The sequence below is a fragment of the Leucoraja erinacea genome, chromosome 1 (assembly GCF_028641065.1).
Source record: "Leucoraja erinacea ecotype New England chromosome 1, Leri_hhj_1, whole genome shotgun sequence".
Taxonomy (NCBI): Eukaryota; Metazoa; Chordata; class Chondrichthyes; order Rajiformes; family Rajidae; genus Leucoraja; species Leucoraja erinaceus.
Window position 1 is genome coordinate 63,556,269 of NC_073377.1, and position 21,312 is coordinate 63,577,580.

At 39.9% G+C, this 21,312-nt stretch overlaps 2 protein-coding genes across 5 annotated transcripts in view; one reads left to right on the plus strand and one right to left on the minus strand.

Annotated features, from left to right (window-relative positions):
- aasdh (aminoadipate-semialdehyde dehydrogenase) overlaps nucleotides 1–7,407 on the plus strand; it is a 42,205-nt gene extending 34,798 nt beyond the window's left edge. Inside the window, exons 12-14 of one of the 3 annotated variants that reach the window (XM_055635696.1) lie at nucleotides 3,337–3,462; nucleotides 3,884–4,015; nucleotides 4,624–7,406. In XM_055635696.1, coding sequence (XP_055491671.1) covers nucleotides 3,337–3,462; nucleotides 3,884–4,015; nucleotides 4,624–5,028 — 663 coding nt within the window. In that variant the 3' untranslated portion in view covers nucleotides 5,029–7,406. Of the gene's footprint in view, nucleotides 1–3,336; nucleotides 3,463–3,883; nucleotides 4,016–4,623 lie in introns of those variants that run through there. The other 2 variants (XM_055635707.1, XR_008723485.1) reach the window with 2 other exon arrangements.
- Nucleotides 7,408–14,984: 7,577 nt separating this feature from the next.
- The window catches only part of cracd (capping protein inhibiting regulator of actin dynamics), a 92,974-nt gene continuing 86,646 nt past the window's right edge, over nucleotides 14,985–21,312 (minus strand). For both annotated transcript variants that reach the window (XM_055635787.1, XM_055635780.1), the window contains exons 9-10: nucleotides 18,880–19,033; nucleotides 14,985–17,171 (exon numbers count right to left, since the gene is read on the minus strand). In XM_055635787.1, the coding sequence (XP_055491762.1) occupies nucleotides 17,011–17,171; nucleotides 18,880–19,033 (315 nt within the window). In that variant the 3' untranslated portion in view covers nucleotides 14,985–17,010. The remainder of the gene's footprint in view (nucleotides 17,172–18,879; nucleotides 19,034–21,312) is intronic.

Sequence of the window (21,312 nt, forward strand, 5' to 3'; positions counted from 1 at the left end):
TACTGCTGCCTACCCCTGCCGTGGCCTATCGCTGCTGTGGCCTGTCCCTGCCGTGCCCCCGCACCGGCTGTCCCCACCGGCTTCAGTGTGGAGCATCCTTCAGCCAGGGACGGCTTCGGGCGGGGGTCGGTGGGGGGGTGGGGTGTGTGGCGGGGGGTGGGGGGGGGGGGGGGCAGCGTCCTGCAGCTGGGAACGGGACAGCTTCAGGTGGGGGAGGGAGCGTCCTGCAGCTGGGGATGGGGGCGGCTTTAGGCCGGGCCAGCGTGAGCATTCTGTAGCCGGGGGACAGGTAGACTTCAGGTAGGTGGCTGGCGGGGAACGTCCTGCAGCTAGGTGAGGGGGGGGGGGGGGGGGGTGGGGGGTCGGGTCTGGTGCAGGGGGGGGGGGGGGGTGGGTAGTGGGTGGGGTACCTGTGTGGGGGGGAGGGTGTGGGGGGGGGGAGGGTTGGGGGAAAGGGGGGTTTTGTGGGGGGGAGGGGAGGGCGTGTGTGTGGTAAGGAGGGGCGGGGAGTGTGGTGGTAGGCGGGGGGGGGCAGTGGGTAGGCTCAGCGACCCCGGGCCCCGGGTCAGATCGCACTCACCGGCTCCAGGACCCGGCTCCGGACTCACTCAACAGCTCCCGGTCCTGACCTCAATCAGCGGCTCCCGTCCCCGGATCCTGCCAAACTCAATGGTTCCCTGCCCCGGCTGCGACCTTACTAACTGGCTCCCCCCCCCCCCCCGGACACAGCCCCCCGCGTCCGTGAACACAGCAGCCCCCCTCGTCCCCGAACACAGCCCCCCACATCCGCGAAACACAGCCCCCTTCGTCCGCGAACACAGCCCGCCGCGTCCACGAACACAGCCCCTCCCCTCCCCCCGACACAGCCCGCCCACACTCTGCTCACTCTGCTCCTTCAGCTTTATTCTCTTTGCCGCTGGTGATTGACAGTGGGTGCCGGAAGGGGCGTCGCCATCCCGGCGAATGACAGGAGAGAAGTGCAATAACTTTTCTAATATTTCACCGATTGGAACAAAGCTTAGTGCACTTGCAGCACAGGAGAATGGCGAGTAAGGTGGCAAAAAATCATAGCGCTATCGGGTACCGTTTTTGCTCAATGTAAAAACAATGCAAACCGGAAGCGGACAAGATGAGTTAGTTAAGTATGAAAGATTGGGAAAATTCAGGTCTAGCGTATTCCTGGCAGAGTTAAGGCAAGGCTGGTAGATTTAGAGATTTTGGGACAGTAGAAAAAAGGTGTATGTCAGGTACAAAAAGCTCGGATCAAGCAAATCCATTGAAGAATATAAGATATGTAGGTGGATATAAAAAACGGAAATCAAGAGGGCAAAATGAGGACATGATATTGCTTAGGAATTACAGGTATATTAAGAGCAAAATGATAACGTGAGTGACTGGCTCTCTTAGGGATCAATGTGGTTAACCGACAGGGGAAGGGAGCAGAAGACAGGAGAGTGACTGATGTTGGACCTTTATTTAAAAAGGATTGCAAGCAAAAGGATCAACAGACAAGTGAACCTGACAGCAGTGATGGGTATGTTACGGGAAGAGATTCTGAGGCACTGGGTCCACCACATTTAGATAGGCAGGGATTGATTGGGGATAGTCAGCATGACTTTGTGTGCGTCTTCTCTCAAATGTAATCGCTACCTGAAGTGATAACCAAGAGGATTCTGATTGAGTACATAGTCAGAGCTGCCAAGTAGTAGTACTTATTTTCCGTATTTTGTACAGAAATGCGATTAGTATACAGATGAGCGATTTTGTGTTAAGTATGGATTTTAAATACGGAGTTCAGTTTAAATATGGAATTCAGTTCAGTCCGAAAAAGGGTCTCGACCAGAAACATCACCCATTCCTTCTCTCCAGAGTCGCTAGCCTGTCTGCTCCAGGTTTAAACAGAGCGCTGTCAGTTTAACTCGTGGGAATTTAAACAAAGAGTTGTCGGCTACAGCGCTCTGGGTTCTAAAAATAGCGCTACCAGCTGGAGCGCTATGGGCTTTAAACATAGCGCTATGATCCAAGACTGTTCAGGAAAATTCTCGTATAACAATGGAATTCTCTTTCTCAGTGGTAGTTGACCCTTTGATTATTTTTCAGGCAGTGGTAGAATTCTGGATAAGCCTAGTGGTGACAGGTTACCAGTGGGATTGCAAACATTGGGATTGGCCTTGATTTTACAGAATGGTGGGTGGGCTCGTGGGAGAGAGAGGGGAGGGAGGGAGAGAGGGAGGGCGTGAGGGATGGAGAGAGGAAGGAGGGGGAGAGAAAGGAAGGAGGGGGAGAGACAGAGAGGAAGCGAGGGAGGGAGAGGGAGGTATCCAAAATGGCTTGTACATTAACACCTAGTGCTAAAAGCAGGAAGCAACCGTTCAAACAGCAGTATACAAAGAGATGGCAATTAATACACTATCAAGTAAGGTGCGGAGAAGACGTGTCAATTGGTAGCAAAGTTATGCATTCTTGTACTCTTACATGGGTATGACTGCACATAATTTTTTTTTTAAATTTCGGCAAAATGGCACCACGCAAAGATAATGGTTTCCTCGGCAAAATACTGATTTTCAGGTACTAGAATACTGAAATGCTCTTACAAAACTAGGCATCTCTGCATAGTGGTGGACATTATCTATATGGACTTTGGCAAGGTCTACGACAAGGTTCCACATAGAAGATTGGGCTGGGAGGTTAGATCACAGGGGATCCAGGCTGAGCTGACTAACTGAATTAAAAATTGCCTTGATGGAAAAAGTCAGAAAATGGTAAATGGGGATCTTTTTCTGATTGGAGGCTTTAACAAGTTGTGTGCCATAGGATCTGTGCTGGATCCACTGTTTGTCAATTATATTAACAATTTGGATGACAATGTAGTTAACGTGATTAGTAAATTTGCAGATGCCACCAACATTGGCGGTATAGTGGACAGTGAGAAAGGCTATATAAGTTAACAAGTTAACAAAAGGTTTACATGGAGTTTAACTCTGGCAGGTGTGAAGAGATGCATTTTTCGAAGTCAAATAGGGCAGTACTTAAACCGCAAACGGTCGGGCCCTGGAGAGTGTTTTAGAACAGAGAGATCTATGGGTACAGGTATACACGGAGTACCTGAAAATAGTGACATAAGCAGAAGGTGGAGAAGAAGGCATTTGACATGCTTGCCTTCATCAGAAAGGGTATTAAATTCAGGAGTTGGGATGTCATTCTACAGTTGTACAACATGTTGGTGAGACCACGTTTGGAGTAGACTTATTTGTTATCAAAAGCAAAAAGTTTATTGTTTTAAGTATCTTAACTAATATACTGTACATTCAAAGATTTTTCTTTTTCCATGAATAGGATAAAGTCTGTGCCTGGAAATTGCACTGTGGCGGAGGTGCTGTGTTCTCAACTCCTTATTTGAACAAATCGCCAAGGCTGCTTTATGTGGCAACTCTTGGGGAATCATTGATTGCTGTCAATCCAGTAAGCATATATTATGTGTGCTACACCATCCTTCACTCTGCTACAACAATATGTCTGAGGATCCTATTTAGTTAAAATAATACATGCAATTAGAAAAAAAATGTTACTGGAATGATATTGCATTTGGGACAATTTAAAGAATTGCTGTATTAATTGAACTAAATTATGATTTGAATTTGTAACGTTAACACTGCTGAACATATAATAAAGACTCAATTAACGTCAGGTACCTCACACTTCCATTTAGATGAATTAATTTATGGACATATCATGTACCTAGTATGTTTTTCACATGAGGGCTTATATATGGATGATTAAAGTGAAAGTAAATTTAATTAAGACTTAAAACAATATTTTTTTGCAATCATCAATGAAAATAAAGGAGAATCAGTTTTGCTGAGGCTCTTCTTTTTTTAAACAGGACTCAGGAAGTACAGTCTGGAAACGTTCCTGTGGCAAGCCCTTATTTTCTTCCCCACAGTGTACTTCTCGGTCTGTGTATATAGGTTGTGTTGATGGGAGCCTGCATTGCTTTAGTCACAATGGTGATCAGGTACTGTTTGTTTCCTATTATACGTACATTTAAATGCCTAATAAATATTTAGACAGTAGCTGATTAAGCTTAGCCACATTGTAATATATGTCTTAAAATAAGTAATGTATGTCTTAAAATAAGTAGCGATGTTCTTGGCCTTATTGTTCCAGATTTTAATTTGTGCAATAGTTCTAAATTATGTTGAGATATGATTAAAAATAGTTAATTAATACATTTGTAAAGCCGGTGGGATAGTTCACTTGGATGACAAACTAGTCTAAATCCGAAGGCAGTGGATTCATGGGTCTCCTCAAAGATTTGAGTCAATAATCTTAAATTAACTATTCAGTGCAATAATGAGGACAGTTTGCACTCTCAGAACTGAGACCCAATCCCTAGTAAACATAGAGGACCTATTGAAGAAAAGCAGGAGAGTTCTCCTCTCTGTCCAATATGCATCTTTCAGAACTCCTCACCAAACAACATTTTTGTGCTTTTTCATTTAGCTGCAAAGCTATAGACTCCACTTAAGAAGCAGAATTGTTCATGATGTTGTGAAGATTTAAACTGTTATATAAGTAACATTTCTTCTTAAGTAAAATAACAATATTATTTTTCCTTTGAAGCTGTGGCAGTTTGCAACAAGAGGCCCTATTTTTTCTTCACCATGCATCTACCACTTTTCCGCAACAAAACAGAAAATAATATTTGGATCTTATGACTCTTTTGTGTACTGCTTGAATGAAGATGGAGATCTTGTGTGGAAGTTTGAAACAAGCAAGCAAGTATATGCAGTTCCATTTCTTTATCCCAACTCCGATTTTAATGGCAGGACATTGGTTGCTGTGATGTCCACAGATGGAAGTTTATGGATCCTTGTTGCTGCAACAGGAGAATTGATTACTTCATATTCCATTCCAGGTGAAGTCTTTTCTTCACCAGTCATATGGGAAAATAAACTTATTGTAGGTTGCAGAAATAACTATGTGTACTGTGTGGAGATGTCTACACTAGAAGAAAAAAAGCCCTAGATGAAAATGAGTACTGTGGCCATACTTTTAGAGCCTGACTCACAGAGTTACTCCAGCACTTTGTATCGTTTTCTGGATTGGCTGGGACTGTTTTGCCTGGAGCAAAGAGGCCGAGAGGGTGACCTTATAGAAATTTAGAAAATCATGAGGGGCAAAGATATGGTGAATAGTTAGTCTTTTTTCCAGGATAGGTGAGTGAAAAACTAGAGGGCATAGATGAAAGGGGAAAGACTTAAAGACGAACTGAAGGACAAACTTTTCACACAAGATGATGGGAACATGGAAGTGGATGCCAGGTTGTGGTACACCCAACACATTGTTCAAAATTTGTTTTGAAAATGACATTTGGACAGGTTCATGGATAGGAAAGGTTTAGAGAGATATATACGGAACACGGGGGAATGCGACTATCTCTGGTTAGCAATGGACAAGTTGGGAAGGACTTGTTACCATGCTGTATAACACTGTGACTGTGAGTCTATTACACGGATCTGTTGATTATAGTAAAGACTCATTTGGACTTTACAAAGTCTCTTTTTATGTCACGTAAAAGGTGAAGAAAAACAACATTTGTTGGTTCACCTTTCCTCATTACATATTATTATGCTCAAACAATCACAACATAGGGGCATACATGATGAACCTATTTTAATGGCTTGAATTTCATAATGAGTTCTGAAGACATCGGTGCTTCATTGTCCACCTGTACAAAATTCAAGAGGCAAGACCAGCAGACTTTGTAACAAAGCTCATTTTAAGGACACATTAGAAGTTCAAACTAAATTTAATTTATTGGCCATTGGCGCAGCAACATCTTAAAAATTCAGGAGCACTAAAATTATCTTTATACTAATAAAGTATTTGTGTTTTCATTCGAGTGGAATTATGTCAATGTTATTTTTACTGTGAAGTTTCTATAGATCTGTTTGTTTATTTATTTATTTGCATGGAATAGAATTGGACTGAATTATAATGTAATAAAATAGTTATTGTTATTGTAAACAATATTAATGTGTTTTAAACAAGTTGCTGCAGCAACTCAGTGGGTTAGGCAATATCTGAGGAGGCAGTGGGATGGTTTTTTAATATTCCCCGTCGTGACTTTCGTCTGCCATGAGTTCTAATGCAGGATCTTGACCCAAAATCTTGACGTTTACCTCCGCAGGTATTGTTTGACTTGCTGAGTTCCTCCAGCAGTTTGTTCTTTTTGCTTCAGCAGTCTCTTGTATCTCCTCTTAATATGTTTCACTTCATTGTGACCATAATTAGAATCGTTCTTCAAAATGATGGAACAAATAAAGGCCTTAATTGTGTAAATCTTTTTGGGGAGCTTTTCATATCCAATTGCATTGGTGAAACATAGGCAACTACATTGACACTGGATTAAAGTCTTAGAAATCATTACTGTAATATTATGGAACCACTTTCACAGAGTCTGCATCCGTAAGCCTAACACTGCCTTTGAAGTGCAACGAGATGCCAGTAACAAATGCAGAACTTGTTAACGAAGTTCATATTGAAAGCTAGCACACTACTTGGTGTATATATACCCTCACCTGCTGTTGGATAGAATCCAGCTCTAGCTCACAGATAGAAGAATACTTGAATGTTGCTCCATGGTAATGATGGAATTTCTGCTATATGGTGCTTGAGAGTAGTTGACTATGTTTCCCATTAACACTGAGTTCATGATTATGATTTGTGCTTTTGACTCATTTGGAGAGAATGTGTTATATTGGCAAGGCTAGCATTTCTTAACCAATCCCTAATAAACTGAGTAGGCAGTGACAACTTTGAACCGCTACAATCTTTCTAGTTAAGGTATCCTCAAAGTTGTTTTTGAGTTGGGAGTTGCAGGCCTTAGACCCAATTGATTTGTTTAGGTTTATTATTGCCACATATACCGAGGTACAGTGAAAAGCTGTTTTGTATGCTATCCAAACAAGATCAGATAATATTGTACATACAATTTGCAAATTTAAGTACAATAGATAAAAGGTAGATATTGAAAGATCAATGATTATAGCTCTGTTTGCATTGCTCATTATTTAGGGCACATAGAAAATATGGTATGCCCATGACCTTGCTACCCTTATTCTCTAAGTAGGTTGTAGGTTTGAGATGTGGTCAGAAATTTGGCAAGTTGATGAACAGCGTCCAGGAAATGTTTCATATGCAATCATGTTACATTGGGGATGGAGAGTTGGAATGATCCATTATGTCCCAAATGAGCAGTGATTGATTTGACTCTCTATAATCTTTGCAGTGAAAATATTCTCAAAATACTCAGCAGGCTGCCTCTGGTCCTGGCTAAAATCAAACATGACATTCAACCACAGCACACACCCAAGCACTTGCAATCCCTGTTATCCAACAATAAAACTTTGCAACCTCTATATATCAAGTGTTCCTTCTGATCAATCACTCGTTAGCATCTGAAATTACCACTTTGGAAGCTGTAACAATTCAATGACTGTGGTGTTAAGGGAAGTTGTATGAATGAAGGACGTGTGGTCTGAAACAAGATGGGGTGATTACATTTTGATATCATCAGAAATGAAATGATTGATTTGTGAGTTCCCTCATAGCTATTTTGCACAACTGAAACTGTACTTGCAGCTGAATCTGTTGTGAAATTGTAACATTTGTGGAATGTAACAAACTGGAATGTGGTGCTTCATGCAACGTTTGAACTCGGTAGCAGTCTGATTTTGCATGCAGGAAAGATGCAAGATGATTTGCATTACAGGCTGTCCCCGGGTAACAAATGAGTTTTTGCTAATGTCAATAAGTTGATTTTGTCTGTAAGTTGGAAAAGAATCACAAAACTCGCTCAGTATGGTAACAGTATCTCAACAGTAATGCGATAAATTGCATCAAAAGCACACAGGCCTGATAAGAAAGAAGCATTGCTAAAAGTGGAGAGAGAGGAAATTAGTTCTGCTGATTGTAGGAACAAAAGATACACAAGATGTTTGATTTATTAATATTATTGGAGCTTGAATGTATGATTTAGGCCATTCGGGACCCGAAACTGCCTGCAACCAAATTTCTCAATTGTTCAATATATCAAATAATTGTAGCTTGTCTTTGGTACAATGTTTGAGACCATTTATTTCATAGATTAAGTTAATTGTGACATTATCCACTTCAGGGGGAGAAACAGAAAAACACTGTATGGTGACAGTTTCATTTTAGTTTAATTTAAAGATACAGTGCGAGCGAGATATACGTGCACATTAAGATGCAAGATGATTTGCATTACAGGCTGTCCCCGGGGTAACAAATGAGTTTTTGCTAATGTTAAGTTGATTTTTGTCTGTTTAAGTTGGAAAAGAATCACAAACTCGCTCAGTATGGTAACAGTATCTCAACAGTAATGCGATAAATTGCATCAAAAGCACACAGGCCTGATAAGAAAGAAGCATTGCTAAAAGTGGAGAGAGGGAAATTAGTTCTGCAGGTTGTAGGAACAAAAGATATCCTACACTAGGGACAATTTTTAGATTTATACCAAGCCAATTAACTTACAACCCCGTACGTCTTTGGAGTGTTGGAAGAAACCGAAGTTCTTAGAGAAAACGCACGCAGGCTACGGAGAGAACATGCAAACTGTACTGACAAGCACCCAGAGCCAGGATCGAACCCGGGTCTCTTGTGTGTAAGTGCTCACACAAAACAAACATTCAATGCAACGAGTTAAGAAGGCAGATGGTATGTTTGCCAACATTGCAAAAGGTTTTTGAGTACAGGAGCAAAGAGGTCTTGCTCCATTTATGCACTGCCTTGGTCAGAGCCAAACTGGAGTATTGTGTACAGTTTTGATCTTACCGAAAAGAGAGGCTTTTCTTACTATAGAGTGAATGTACTAGACTGATTCCTATGGTGACTGGACATTCACATGAGAAAAGATTGGATTGGTTTGGCCTGTAGTTAGTAGAGGTTAGAAGAATGAGAGACAAAAAGCTGGTGTAACCCAGTGGGTCAGGCAGCATCTTTGAAGAAAAGGAATAGGTGACATTTTGGGTTGTTACCCTTCTTCAGACAGAGTCAGGAGAGGGAAACAAGAGATATCAAATATCAAGAATGAGAGGTAATCTCATTAAAACATAAATTTATGACAGGGCTAAACTGACCTGATATAGGAAGGATGTTTTCCACTCGGTTGGGAGGGGCAGCAGAACAGAACAAGAGAGGTCACATCCTCAGGATATGAGGCAAGATGTTTAGGAACGAGCTGAGCATAAATTTCTTCCTTCAGAGGACAGTGAACCTATGGATATTACCTACTACTGAAGATGGTGGAAGCCAAGTTGTTGAATGCCTTTAAGAGGAGTGAGATTTCTGGATACAAAGAGGTAAGTGGAGAGAGTGAGAATATGGTGTTGAGATAGAGGATCATGTCTCATATCTAGTGGCAGACCAAACTCACCAATTATCAAGTGTTTATTGGTCATATGTACCAAATGTGAACTGGAATAATGAGATTCTTACTTTCTGCAGCTTCACGGAAACATCAGATGCAATATATACAATACATTTTCAATTATTCTAAATAAATGTAAGTAAATTAAATCTTGACAATGCAAAAATCTAGAACAATCGCAAAAAGTTCATCATGGTTTACTCCTAAGGAAGAGTTCTGCAGGGTGGTACAAGAACCTAGACTAAGCTGTTATTGAACCTGGAGGTATTGGTTCTCAGGTTCCTGTACCACCTTCCTGAAGGTAGCAGATAGAAGAGAACATGGCTGTTGTGGGTCTTTGATGATATGAGCTGTAAGATTGAGGCACCAATTACTGTAGAACCCTTCAATGATGCGGAAGGCAGTATCCATGTTGAATTGGCATGCCGACCACATTCTATGCTGCTCTAGAAAGTTCAAATTTCCAAAGTAGGTCATGATGCAGACGCTTAATATGCTTCTCACTGTACACTTGCAGAATTTGGATAGGGGTATTCAGTGACATACCACATCTCAAATTACTGAGGAAATAGTTGAGATGGTGAGCTTTCTTTGTGATTGCATCAATGTGCTGGGACCAGCACAGATTGCCAGAGATGTGCACGCCAAGGTCGAAGAGCTGAATGGTCTAATCCTATTCTCTATGTTTCTATCATTTGTCAAGTTGCAAACATTGCAAATGGGGAAAATCTGCATATAAAAAATTCATTTGGAAGAGTAGAATAAAAGGTTCCTTTTGAGTAGCCTACTGGACTAATAACTGATTTGTCAGTTGCCTAGAAAGGATTATATTTATCACTCATCAACCCACAATTTAATATAAGGTTAATGAGCTGATAAGCTTGATTTGACCCCTACTCAAATGTGCTGTTATTGACCCCCCTCTTCCCCCACTGGAAGCTGTGCATCATGAGGCCTTAGTGGTGGCTAGGCTTTGGGGTCTGGAATGTCTCACCAGGCTCTGACAGGTGGCATTACTGCAGTTGTAACCTCTCTTGCTGTCAAATCTGGAAAGTATTGTAAATTTCTAACATCTTCAGAGATGTGCAAAAACTTAAATGATACGATAGAACTTTATTTATCCCATGAAGGAAATTAATCTGCCAACAGTCATAAAAATATAAAATACATGAAAGATTAAATTAAAGTGACAAATGGAATGGATTAGGGATGTGCAAAGATTGGGATGGTGGGTGTGGGGAGGAGGAGGGGAGTCAGACTCTGTCTACCCCACGACAGAAGGGGGAGGAGTTGTACAGTTTGATAGCCACAGTGAAGAAGGATCTCCTGTGGTCTGTCCTACATCTTGGTGGAACCAGTCTGTTGCTGAAGGTACTCTTCAGGTTGACCAGTGTGTCATGGAGGGGGTGAGCTGTATTGTCCAGGATGCTCTGCAGTTTGAGGAGCATCTTCCCCTCCAAGACCCATGAATCCAACTCCACCCCCAGGACAGAGCCAGCCTTCCTGATGAGTTTGTTAAGCCTGTTGACGTCCGCAGCCTTCGCCCTGCTGCCCCAGCACATGACAGCAAAGAAGATGGCACTGGCTACCACTCATCTCACTGCAGACGTTGAAGGAGCGGAGCCTTCTCAAAATGTACAGTGGCTCTGTCCCTTGTACAGAGCCTCAGCGTACACTCCAAGGTATTTGGACTCCCTGGTAAATTGCACACCCACACCATCCATATATGCATAGTCATATTTTTCATCATGAAAAACAGTAAAACATCAAAGAATGTTCAGTCTTTAAATAATATACAATTTTCCTACAATTCTCAGTTAGGAATATCCACTCAAATAGAGATTCCAGTACAATGCTAAATCTTCACACATCTTGTGAAGATCTTCACAGTATCTTCACACACCTTGAATCCTTCATTGGGCATGACATGGATTTAATTGATGGAGTGGAGTGACTTGCATTCCCAAAAACAGCTGAATGCCTGTACAATTGGCTGAAAATCTTACTGCAATCTATGGCACCTTGCTTTGAACAAATTGACTGTTGCACTTCCTACATTACCTCAGATAATAACTCTGGGGAAGAGGGGAAGCATATTAGCTGGACAGCACTTTGGAATGCGTGAGTGTCGGAGATGTTACATAAAGACAAGACTTTGAAATAATGAATGTAATTATAGAATTTACAACATGAAACAGGCCGTTCAACTCTCCGATCATTATTAATATTTACCATGCACAAGAAGAAGAAGTTTTAATTACGCCTACTTTACATTTCCCTTATTCCTTCACTCTCACCTCCATCCTATCCATTTTTGGTGTTAAAATAATTTCCGTCTAAACCAAAAACTCTACGTGCATTCCACAGATTCAACAATTTTCTGTTTGAAGGCACTTTATTTTTCTTCCCTTCTAAATTTCTTGCAGTTATAAAATAAGAACGCCCCATTTAGCTTTTGGGATTAGGTTGCTTCCATTTATCATACTCTAATCAAACTCTATCTGGGAGTATTGGAACAAAAAGTCCTTGAACATTACAATGTCTGTTAACTAAGGGCTAGTGGGGTGGAGGATGATTTGGCCATTGTCTGTTAAAAGCTACAACTCTCTTTCACGATCCTACATTGTTTTATTTAGAATTAATGATCTGATCTCCTACTGAATACATTTGACTAAAGTCAAAATGGCTTACATGGTATTTCTTTGAGATCTTAAGAAGTAAAAGACTAAAAGTGGGATAAAGTTTGGTCAATAAAAGATATTTATTTCATACAACACTTTTTTCCCCATTATACAGTACTGGATTAAGTGCAGTGTTGGAATTCAAAACAATGTAAACCTAAAGAGCCAACACAGTTTGAAACAACACTTTTAATACTTTAAAAAATAAAATTAAACCAAGTTACACTAACATTGTATTATAAAATCACAACGGGTTAAGTGTAATATTGGGAACAGTTATTTTGACTATATGTAACTTTGTCATTTATACTTGTAGGATTTCAGAGATAGTTTGTCTACATTGTTTTTAAAACAATAGATGAAATTTAAAAATTATAAACAAAATATTCACCAAGACAAAAGTGTTATATTCCAAAAAAAGTATTTTGCTCTTCAATAAACATCTTAATAGTATATTCTATATTAAAATTAACTACACAGTGCTTTTTTCTTTAAGTACTGAACAAATGCTGTGATTTAATTCCAAGGATTAATATAAAGTGACAGTATAATAGTACCTAATATTTGTTAGTGCAAAGTGGTTTGAATAAAGGTTTTGAACAACATTTGAACACGCATTTCCGTTTCTGTCCTTACAAAGTTGCACTCCAAATATAATTTATTTATTGGAGTAACAGGGTCGTTACATTTGCTGAAAAAAGGACACAAAGTTCTGGAGTAACTCAGCGGGTCAGAGGAGAACTTATTCAAAGTAGGCACGGAGTCTGACGAAGGGTCCCAACCCGAAACATCACCTATTCATGTTCTCCAGTGATGCTGCCTGACTCGCTGAGTTTCTCCAGCATTTTGTGTCCAGCTTTGTAATCCAGCATCTGCAGTTCCTCGTTTCTACTGGTTACATTTGCTGTGCTGGATTGTCTGCATTACATCTATACATATACACAGTTTGCACTTTTGTTTCATACATTCTAATACATTCTTATAAATTTCAATCGTGTGTCAGAATTATATGAGACAAATACATAAATCTTACATTGACAACGTGATGATTGTAGTTGTGTTAATGGATATTTTACTGTAATACAACACCTTAATAGAAGGCCCACAAGAGCTTCTAGATTAGAACAGTTAATTTATATCTGGACATGCTCCGTAAAACTCTGGTGTTTGTATTTTTGTTAGATTTTATTCCTAATATAATGAAATTATATTAACAGATGACATATTATACAATGCTTACATTATTTGATATAGTATTTAAAATTAAACTTTGTTTTATATGTCAATCAGTTCATCAAATAAATCAAAGCAGTAGATTCCCAAATACTGACAAATTAAGTTTCATGAAAATTATAAACACCATAATAAAGTGCATTAATTAGCAAAAAGAAATACAGGTCAAAAACACATGATGGATAGCTGCTTATATATTTAATATACTGAACTCACTGCCACAATTTCAGTCATGGTTATGTTGTTCTTTAGATGTTCTTAAAACATAAATGCTTATTTTAAAGTGTTTTAAATAATTTCCATTATTGCAAGCCTGTCGAAGAATCTAGATTATTTCTGGTGAGGGTAAAATCTGAATGACAGCTATATATTTTAAATAAAACACTTTCTTCATATGCACTTGTCATAGATGCAACCAAGTGACAAGAATGTTTTCCAGTAACCTGTAATTTTATAAATAACTAGACCAAGTGAGACCCGTTGGGTCAGCGGTGTCCCACACACTAACCAGCCCCCTTGATATTATATTAATATTATTAATTCGCTCGTTTTACTCCATGCCCGCCCTATCCACTCACTCATAGCCCCCAGCTCACAGGCGCATCGGGAGAGGGAGGGGGGTAGAGAGAGAGAGAGGGCAGAGAGAGAGAGGGCAGAGAGAGAGGGGGCAGAGAGACTGAGAGAGGGGGGGGGAGGGGGAGGGTAGAGAGGGGGGGAAGGGGGAGAGGGGGGAGGGGAGAGAGGGGGGGGGGGGGGTGAGGGATGGGGGAAGAGAGAGAGGGGGTGTGTGAGAGAGGCCCGGGGGAGTGGGAGAGAGGGCAGAGGCACAGAGAGATGGTGCGCGGCGTCACAGGGCAGGGCTGGTTCCCGAAAGCAATACCCCCTCACTCCAGCTCCAGGATCTGCTCCAGCCCAGGTCAGTCTGCAGCAGAAACCTCCCCACCATGCGCCGACCCGAGGACCCCGAGCAAGCGGGGGCACGGCCGGCCAGCGACCAAAGGATTGCGAGTTTGGTGGCTTCAGTGCAGGGCCCGACTTGCTCGTTCTTTCTGCATCTTTTGAATAACGGGGGGAGGTGCGGGGCGACGTCACTCCCGAAAGACAGTCATTTTAATTTGAAAGTTTTGTCCGATTTTTGAACATTTTCAGTAATAACTTGAGAAATAAAGCATAACATTTTCAGATAAGGCGATTTCGGACTCCACAGGAAAAATCTCCACTGGAATATGTAAACATTACCATTAGCGCGTCATTTCTTCGAGAAGATATGATTATACACAAACAAATAAACACACAACAAATACACACACATCCAAGATCAGACTTTTAAGTACAGGTATATAGATTAGTGGCAGATTAGATTTTATGCTAAAATTAGAGCAACCTTTCTAAGTTCAAAGGAGTTGATTCTTGAATAACATGAATTGTGACTGCATTATCAATAGATACTAGCTTAATTAACCAAGAACCAATTATTAAACTATCAATCCTTTGATAAATATTAATTTATTTTATTTAAACTTTACATGCAGTTCATTTTAAATGGTCAGTGATGACAATAGTTTAGAGGTTTTGATCACTAATTTTATTTTTTTCTATGTCTCTTACTCTATGACTTTATTTATTTTTTTTTACGTTATGCTTGCAGCAATGCAAATTTAGCATCAAGACAATGTGTTTTGAATTTCCGAATACTTGTACTTTGGACCCCAGTGACTGAAGGGACAGTATAACTGTGTGTTACTGCTAAAATCGCCGTAGACGTTTATATCATTAAAAATTCTGAAAATTCTGCCTAGCAATAGTCAGTTTAAGAAACTTCATTTGTGAAATATGAATAATAAGGATTTAAAGTTAGATATTCACTGAGAGAAGAGGAAAAAATGTAAAGGATTTTTAAAAAAATGAAACCGTGCAGACACTGAAGGTACTCAGTAAATAATTTGCAATTCAGTTGAAGAGGAGAGAAACTTGAGAAGAATGGGAAAGAAGAACTGGAAACCATAGAGAGGAAATAATTATGAAGAGGAAAGACAGGAAAGAGGAAATAAAAACATAAAGTTAGGGGAAAGATAATAAAGGAAAGAGGTTGAGGAATTAGAACAATATTACAGGTATAATGAGATTTACATTCATATAAAATGCTCCGTCACATTTTTCTCAACTGGAAAGCCTTGTCAAGGAAAAAGATTTGAAAAAAATGTAAGGGCAAATTTATTTTCCGCAAACCCAGATTTTTTTGTGATTTATGAATTCCATACAGGTGACTTTCCATTACCCAAACTTCCATAACACAGGGAGTAACCTGTAGCTACAGAGAAAGGGAAATGCAATTACAAGTGCTAAAATGTGGAAAGTAATTTAGTTCTCTTCAAGATACACCTTTGCTTTGTCCTTGAAGGATGACATAAAGAGTGTAAGGTAGACAAAAGTGCTGGAGTAACTGTACCCGCTGAGTTTCTCCAGCACTTTTGTCTACCTTCCAGCATCTTCCAGCATCTGCAATTCCTTCTTAAATAAAGAGTGTAAGGATGTATGAGTGCTGGATATTGATTTAGTTCTCTCATCAGTCCACTGTAACAGGATTCCCTTAATTCCTGTACAAGCGCAGCAGTAATTTATTCTCAAGAAGAAGAAAAAAACTGCTGCTGAAACTCAGGAGGCCAGGCACACGATTCCAGCATCGGCAGTCTCTTGTATCTCCAGTAATTTATTCTCCAGTCATCACCCACTTTAATGATGATACTGTTCCACAGATTGTACAAAATAAAACGTGCTTATACTGTCGGAGGCAGATTTAATGTGATGGACCACCACTGAGGTTCAGGGAAGATCCACACACAGATGCAGTGCTGAAAATACAATTTACAATGGAGACATCCAACAATCACATTCAATGCAGCAAATATCATTTGCTTTAAAATCCACATTCATAATTTGTTCAACAGGAAAGGTGAAAATTAAAAATGATAATGAAGTACAGGAGTCGATTAATTGATTACATAATTATTGTATATAATTTGTTTCAATATTTATCTTGATATTTTTAACTTGTCATTTTAATTTTTGAAAAATGTTTTAAATATTGAATACATTAACCAGTTAATATTTCCGAAAATGTTGTGATGTATACTCACAGGAATGTACAAAATTGCCAGAATTTAAATGTAATTCAGGTAACGATAAAATTGTTTAATTTATAATGATTAAAATACTTCATATTGCATTAATCCTCTTTATACGATGCAGTATTACAAATTGGAGAAATTTGAGAGCAAAAGGAAGATATTTTTTTACCACTTTTTAAAGAAAATTTGGATGTAAAGTGGAGGCAGCTGGAGTTAACAATAACTTATAAACATATGAAGAGCACAACAGTTAAGTATATACAGTGGCAACTGCAATTCCTTCATATCCATATTTAAACTATATATTGGAAAAAACTACAGAGCCTGTGAATGGAAATATACATTTACAACCTACACATTATTTGCTTTCTTGATTTGCTGAGAAGGATGATGTCTGCAGCACATGCAGTGATTTTTTTTAAATTAGTTTATCCGCAAAAAAACAAAACACTTTAGCACTGTTTATTTAGTGAGGATATACAAGAAGCGGTGGCAGTTCCCAAATCATTTGGGGTCATTTGATTATCTGAGGACAGTCGCTCCAAGCTTTAGCTTTCCTCTTGGCAAGGGCTAACCAGGCAGGTTCCACCGACACTGGTGCAGCATCAGGAGTTGAGAATCTCTTCGGCAATTCCTTTACTGGCGGAATTGAAGTTACTGGATCACAAATTTCAACTATGTAAAGAGAATTTAGAAAAATAAAAAATACTGAAAAAGGATGTGTTGAAGAATAAGATACCAGATAAATACATACCAAATCAATGTAGGAACAGCTTACTATAAAGAAATTCATTTTACAAATGTTATTCAATGCATTTAGCCTTGGTGTCTGAAATGCTGATTATGTCTCCAGGATGACTGGTTAAAAGAAGAGAAAAAAAGGGGTGTACGATGCTGTCATTCCCACTCAAATCAATTTACATTGACAAAATGTGTCAGACTGCCAGTGTATATATACAGTGCAGAAACTCACCCAAAACGATTTGCCTGCATTTGGCCCATATACCAACAGCTCCTCCATATATCTGCAACCCTCTGTGCGAAAAGGTTGCCCCTCGGGTTCCTATTAAGTCTCCCAACCCACCCCTTTATCCCATCTTCAAACTTTGCCCTCAAGTTCTTGAATCCCCTATCCTGGGAAAATCCTGGTATCATCCTGATTAACGTTTTTCTGCACCCTTTCCAGTTTAATGACAGTAGGGAAGAGCTGTTTTTTTGGTATTGTGTACATTTATTTATAAAGAGAACTCATCCATTGATCCTTTGACAGTAGCCTAGAACACATACAGTATCACTTCCACCCAGCCTTGGCCCTGCATCAAATGCTAGTAGGCCCTTTCTGTAGGGCATCATTCCCACCATGTTGAAAATGAACTGCACAGCACCACTTTCAAAAGGCGAGGTAACAGTTCTTAGTTGGTCAAAATCATTTTGGAAATAATAATTCTCAGCTTAGTTTTAACCTGGTATTCTGCTTTTTACTAAATGTTATCTTTATGCTACACAAAGCTGAGGAAAGGTAAGAGAAAGTAAGTTTTGAAATTTGAATGTGAGAATGAACAACAAGATGTATTTTGTTGCTCATGGTAATGAATAGCTTTATATTCATTGTAAACAAATTGTTTTCTTTTAGTAAAAAAGACACAAACTGCTAAAGTAAGTCAGGAAGCATGTCTGGAGAACATGGATAGGTTATGTTTTAGGTCAGGACTCTTTGTCAGACTGGTTGTGGGGGGCGGGAGGTTTGAGAAGGAAGGAATGGAGATGGAAGAGGAGAAAATAGGTTGGAGTCCAGGTGTGGTGCAGAGCAGGGGGGGGGGGGGGGGGGGGGGGGGGGGGGGGAGAAGACAGTGGGGGGGGGGGGGGGGGGGGGGGGGGGGGGGGGGGGGGGGGGGGGGGGGGGGGGAGAGAGGAAGACAGTGGGGGTTTGTAGCTACCTTTACAAAAAATAATAATTTGCGGATATGGACATTGTTAACAAGGCCAAAGTCTTTGTGGGTTTGTGGTAGTGAACCATCTTCTGAACAAGTCACGATGTTTTTCTTACAGTTGAGTAATTTAATTGGCATTTAAGAGTGATTTGCTGTTTCCGACAAAGATGGCAGACTTCCTACAGCAAAAAAGCATTATCCTTTGTGAATTTTCAGGTCCATTATTTTAAAATAAAGGTTAATAAAAATGACAACCACATTTAAAATGAAATCCCTGTAACCAGTCAAGGTTCAGTGGCCTGCATTAACTGAGCAGAAAAAGTATTAAGGGCACAATGTTTCAGTATTCATACTCCCAAAACATTTGTGAGACTGAAGAATTACTCTACTAATGCGAAAATAGGACTGTATTTGAAATGTATTCTGTCTTAAATAAACAATGTATCGATTACCTGTGACAGAATTTGGAAGCGTGGCAGATTTTTTTAGATGTTCACGGCGTTCCACCTTTGATACAATATTGGTCCCAATCTTCTTTTCGTCAACCTGCGGCGATTTCTTCAGTCCACTGACATAATGGCTGCCTGCACAACTGGAGACCATTATCTGTATTGGCAAATTGTAAAAATAAATGTTTCCTCAAAGTGTCTTTCTTTTTATCAGTTGGCTCACATGTTACTCATCCATTAAATGGCATTGCTGAACCAATTGAGAAGTGAGATAAGTATTATGAATGTTTATTATTAAGTCAAGGTAATTATTAAGTCCTTGTTTTGTTGATCCAGTGATTTGATGATCTTTGATAAAAATTACATTAGATTTTCATGTACAAAATTCAATTGAGGAAAGCTATCCATTTTAGGATTATCTCTGGAGGTTTCATGACAACCATTTTAAACAACTGCCACTGCCTCTTTTTCCCCGACTAATATGCCCATCCTCTTGGGGGACACCAAATGAATTAATCTTAATTGTTAATCAATCTGCTTTAACCCTCTTCTCTAAGTATTAACAGAAAGTGGTAAAAATATAGCAATTTGTGGAAAATTAACTCATCTTGATGACCTGATAATCTATTCAGATTCAGATTCAGAAAACTTTATTGTCTGTCGTAACAGAAAATCTTCTTTGACGTGGCTCAACATACAGACAGGACAATGTACTGATAAGCAGTCATACAACACAGATTTCTGCGAGCACACACAGCGTGTATCGATCTTAAAAGCAAATATAAAGATTAAAAACTGTAAAAATAGACAAGATAAAAGTTGTGGATACGTGTAAAGTGACAATGCGTCAGGGTTAATTTGTCCATTGTTCATTTTTTATTTAAGCTGTTTATGGCAATGGGTATGAATGAGTTTTTGTGAATGTTTTTCTTGGATAGGGGGACTTTATATCGGCGGCCTGATGGCAGAAGTTGGAAAGACTTGTGCAGAGGGTGGGTGGGATCCTGTGTAATGAGATTGGCTTTCCTTTTAACTGCCTGGGTGTGGAGTACTGATAATTGATTTTGAGTTTTGCCAGTTATTTTGCTTGCCTGATTGATGATCCGGGAAAGCTTTGATTCCATTTCTGTTACATTCTGGAAGTAATATCCAGACACCTTCTGCATGACTGTTAGACTTTTCAAAAAAATAATTTCCATTTCAAAATTATGCCATTGAAAAATTATCTTGACTAAGTGTTCTTCAAACTATATTTTAGTTTTGTGTAAAAAAAACTGTTCCACAAATGTACATCAAAAGTATTCCAATATAAACACAAAAAGCTGGAGTAACTCAGCAGGTCAGACAGCATCTCTGGAGAAAAGGAATAATGCAGGAAGGAACTGCAGATGCTGGTTTTCAACCGGAGAGAGACACAAAAAGCTGAAGTATTCCAATGATACCTCAGAGCCAAATGCGTTAAAATCACTAGTCATTCATTTCCATAACTATGATTTTTTTTAAACAAGCTACAGTGTATTTTCGCACATATATTCTTTATATTATTATCATAAGGGACTTAGTGGTTATAGATCTAGTTCATCGTAAGTGTGGTTATTAATATTCAAACCTCCAAAGAGACATTAGTACAGTAATTGGGACACAATGTTAATGAACTTACCCGGCAGAATACAAGCCAAAAGAAGTTAGGATTCGTACATTCAGGTGTACCAACCTCCATTTGTCAGCGTAGTTTAATAGGCCAGCGATAATTGCCACCAAAGATTTTATCTTTACATTTTCTGATAACATCTCTGCCTTATTCTTCATATACTGCTTTTCTTTTACATTTTTCAAATGGACAATATTTAATTAATTATTTCTAGCTTATACTTACATTCACTTATTGTTGCATCACAGCCCCCACAAACTGGCGAGTAGCAATTCACATTTCTCAGCATTAAATGTAAATTGTCATCTATCTACCCATTCCACCATTCTTTTGATATCTTGTCAAGAGAGTCAAGTCTATAAAGGGCCTGTCCCACGAGCATGCGACTACATGTGGCAAGCGCGACCTAAAGGACCTGTCCCACGAGCATGCGACTCCATGCGGCAAGCGCGACCTAACGTGGTCGCTTGAGCCGTACCGCCTCGCGGGACAGGTCCCACTTTGATTGCCGGAGCCGTATGGAGTCACAACTGCTGGTCCCGACATCACGTGGGACTCTGAAAAACTGACCGTGTTCAAAAATTCCGCGTGGCCACGGCCTGCCGGCCTGCAGCCGCCTCAACGCCGTACGTCACGCACGAACTTCCCGCGGACTTCGCTCGAACTTCATGTCACTCACTCGACCTCCGCGTGGCCCCCGCTTCTGGTTGGTCGCGCTTGTCGCATGCTCGTGGGACAGGCCCTTTACAGTAAAACTCCAACAATCTATCCTTTGTTCAGAAATT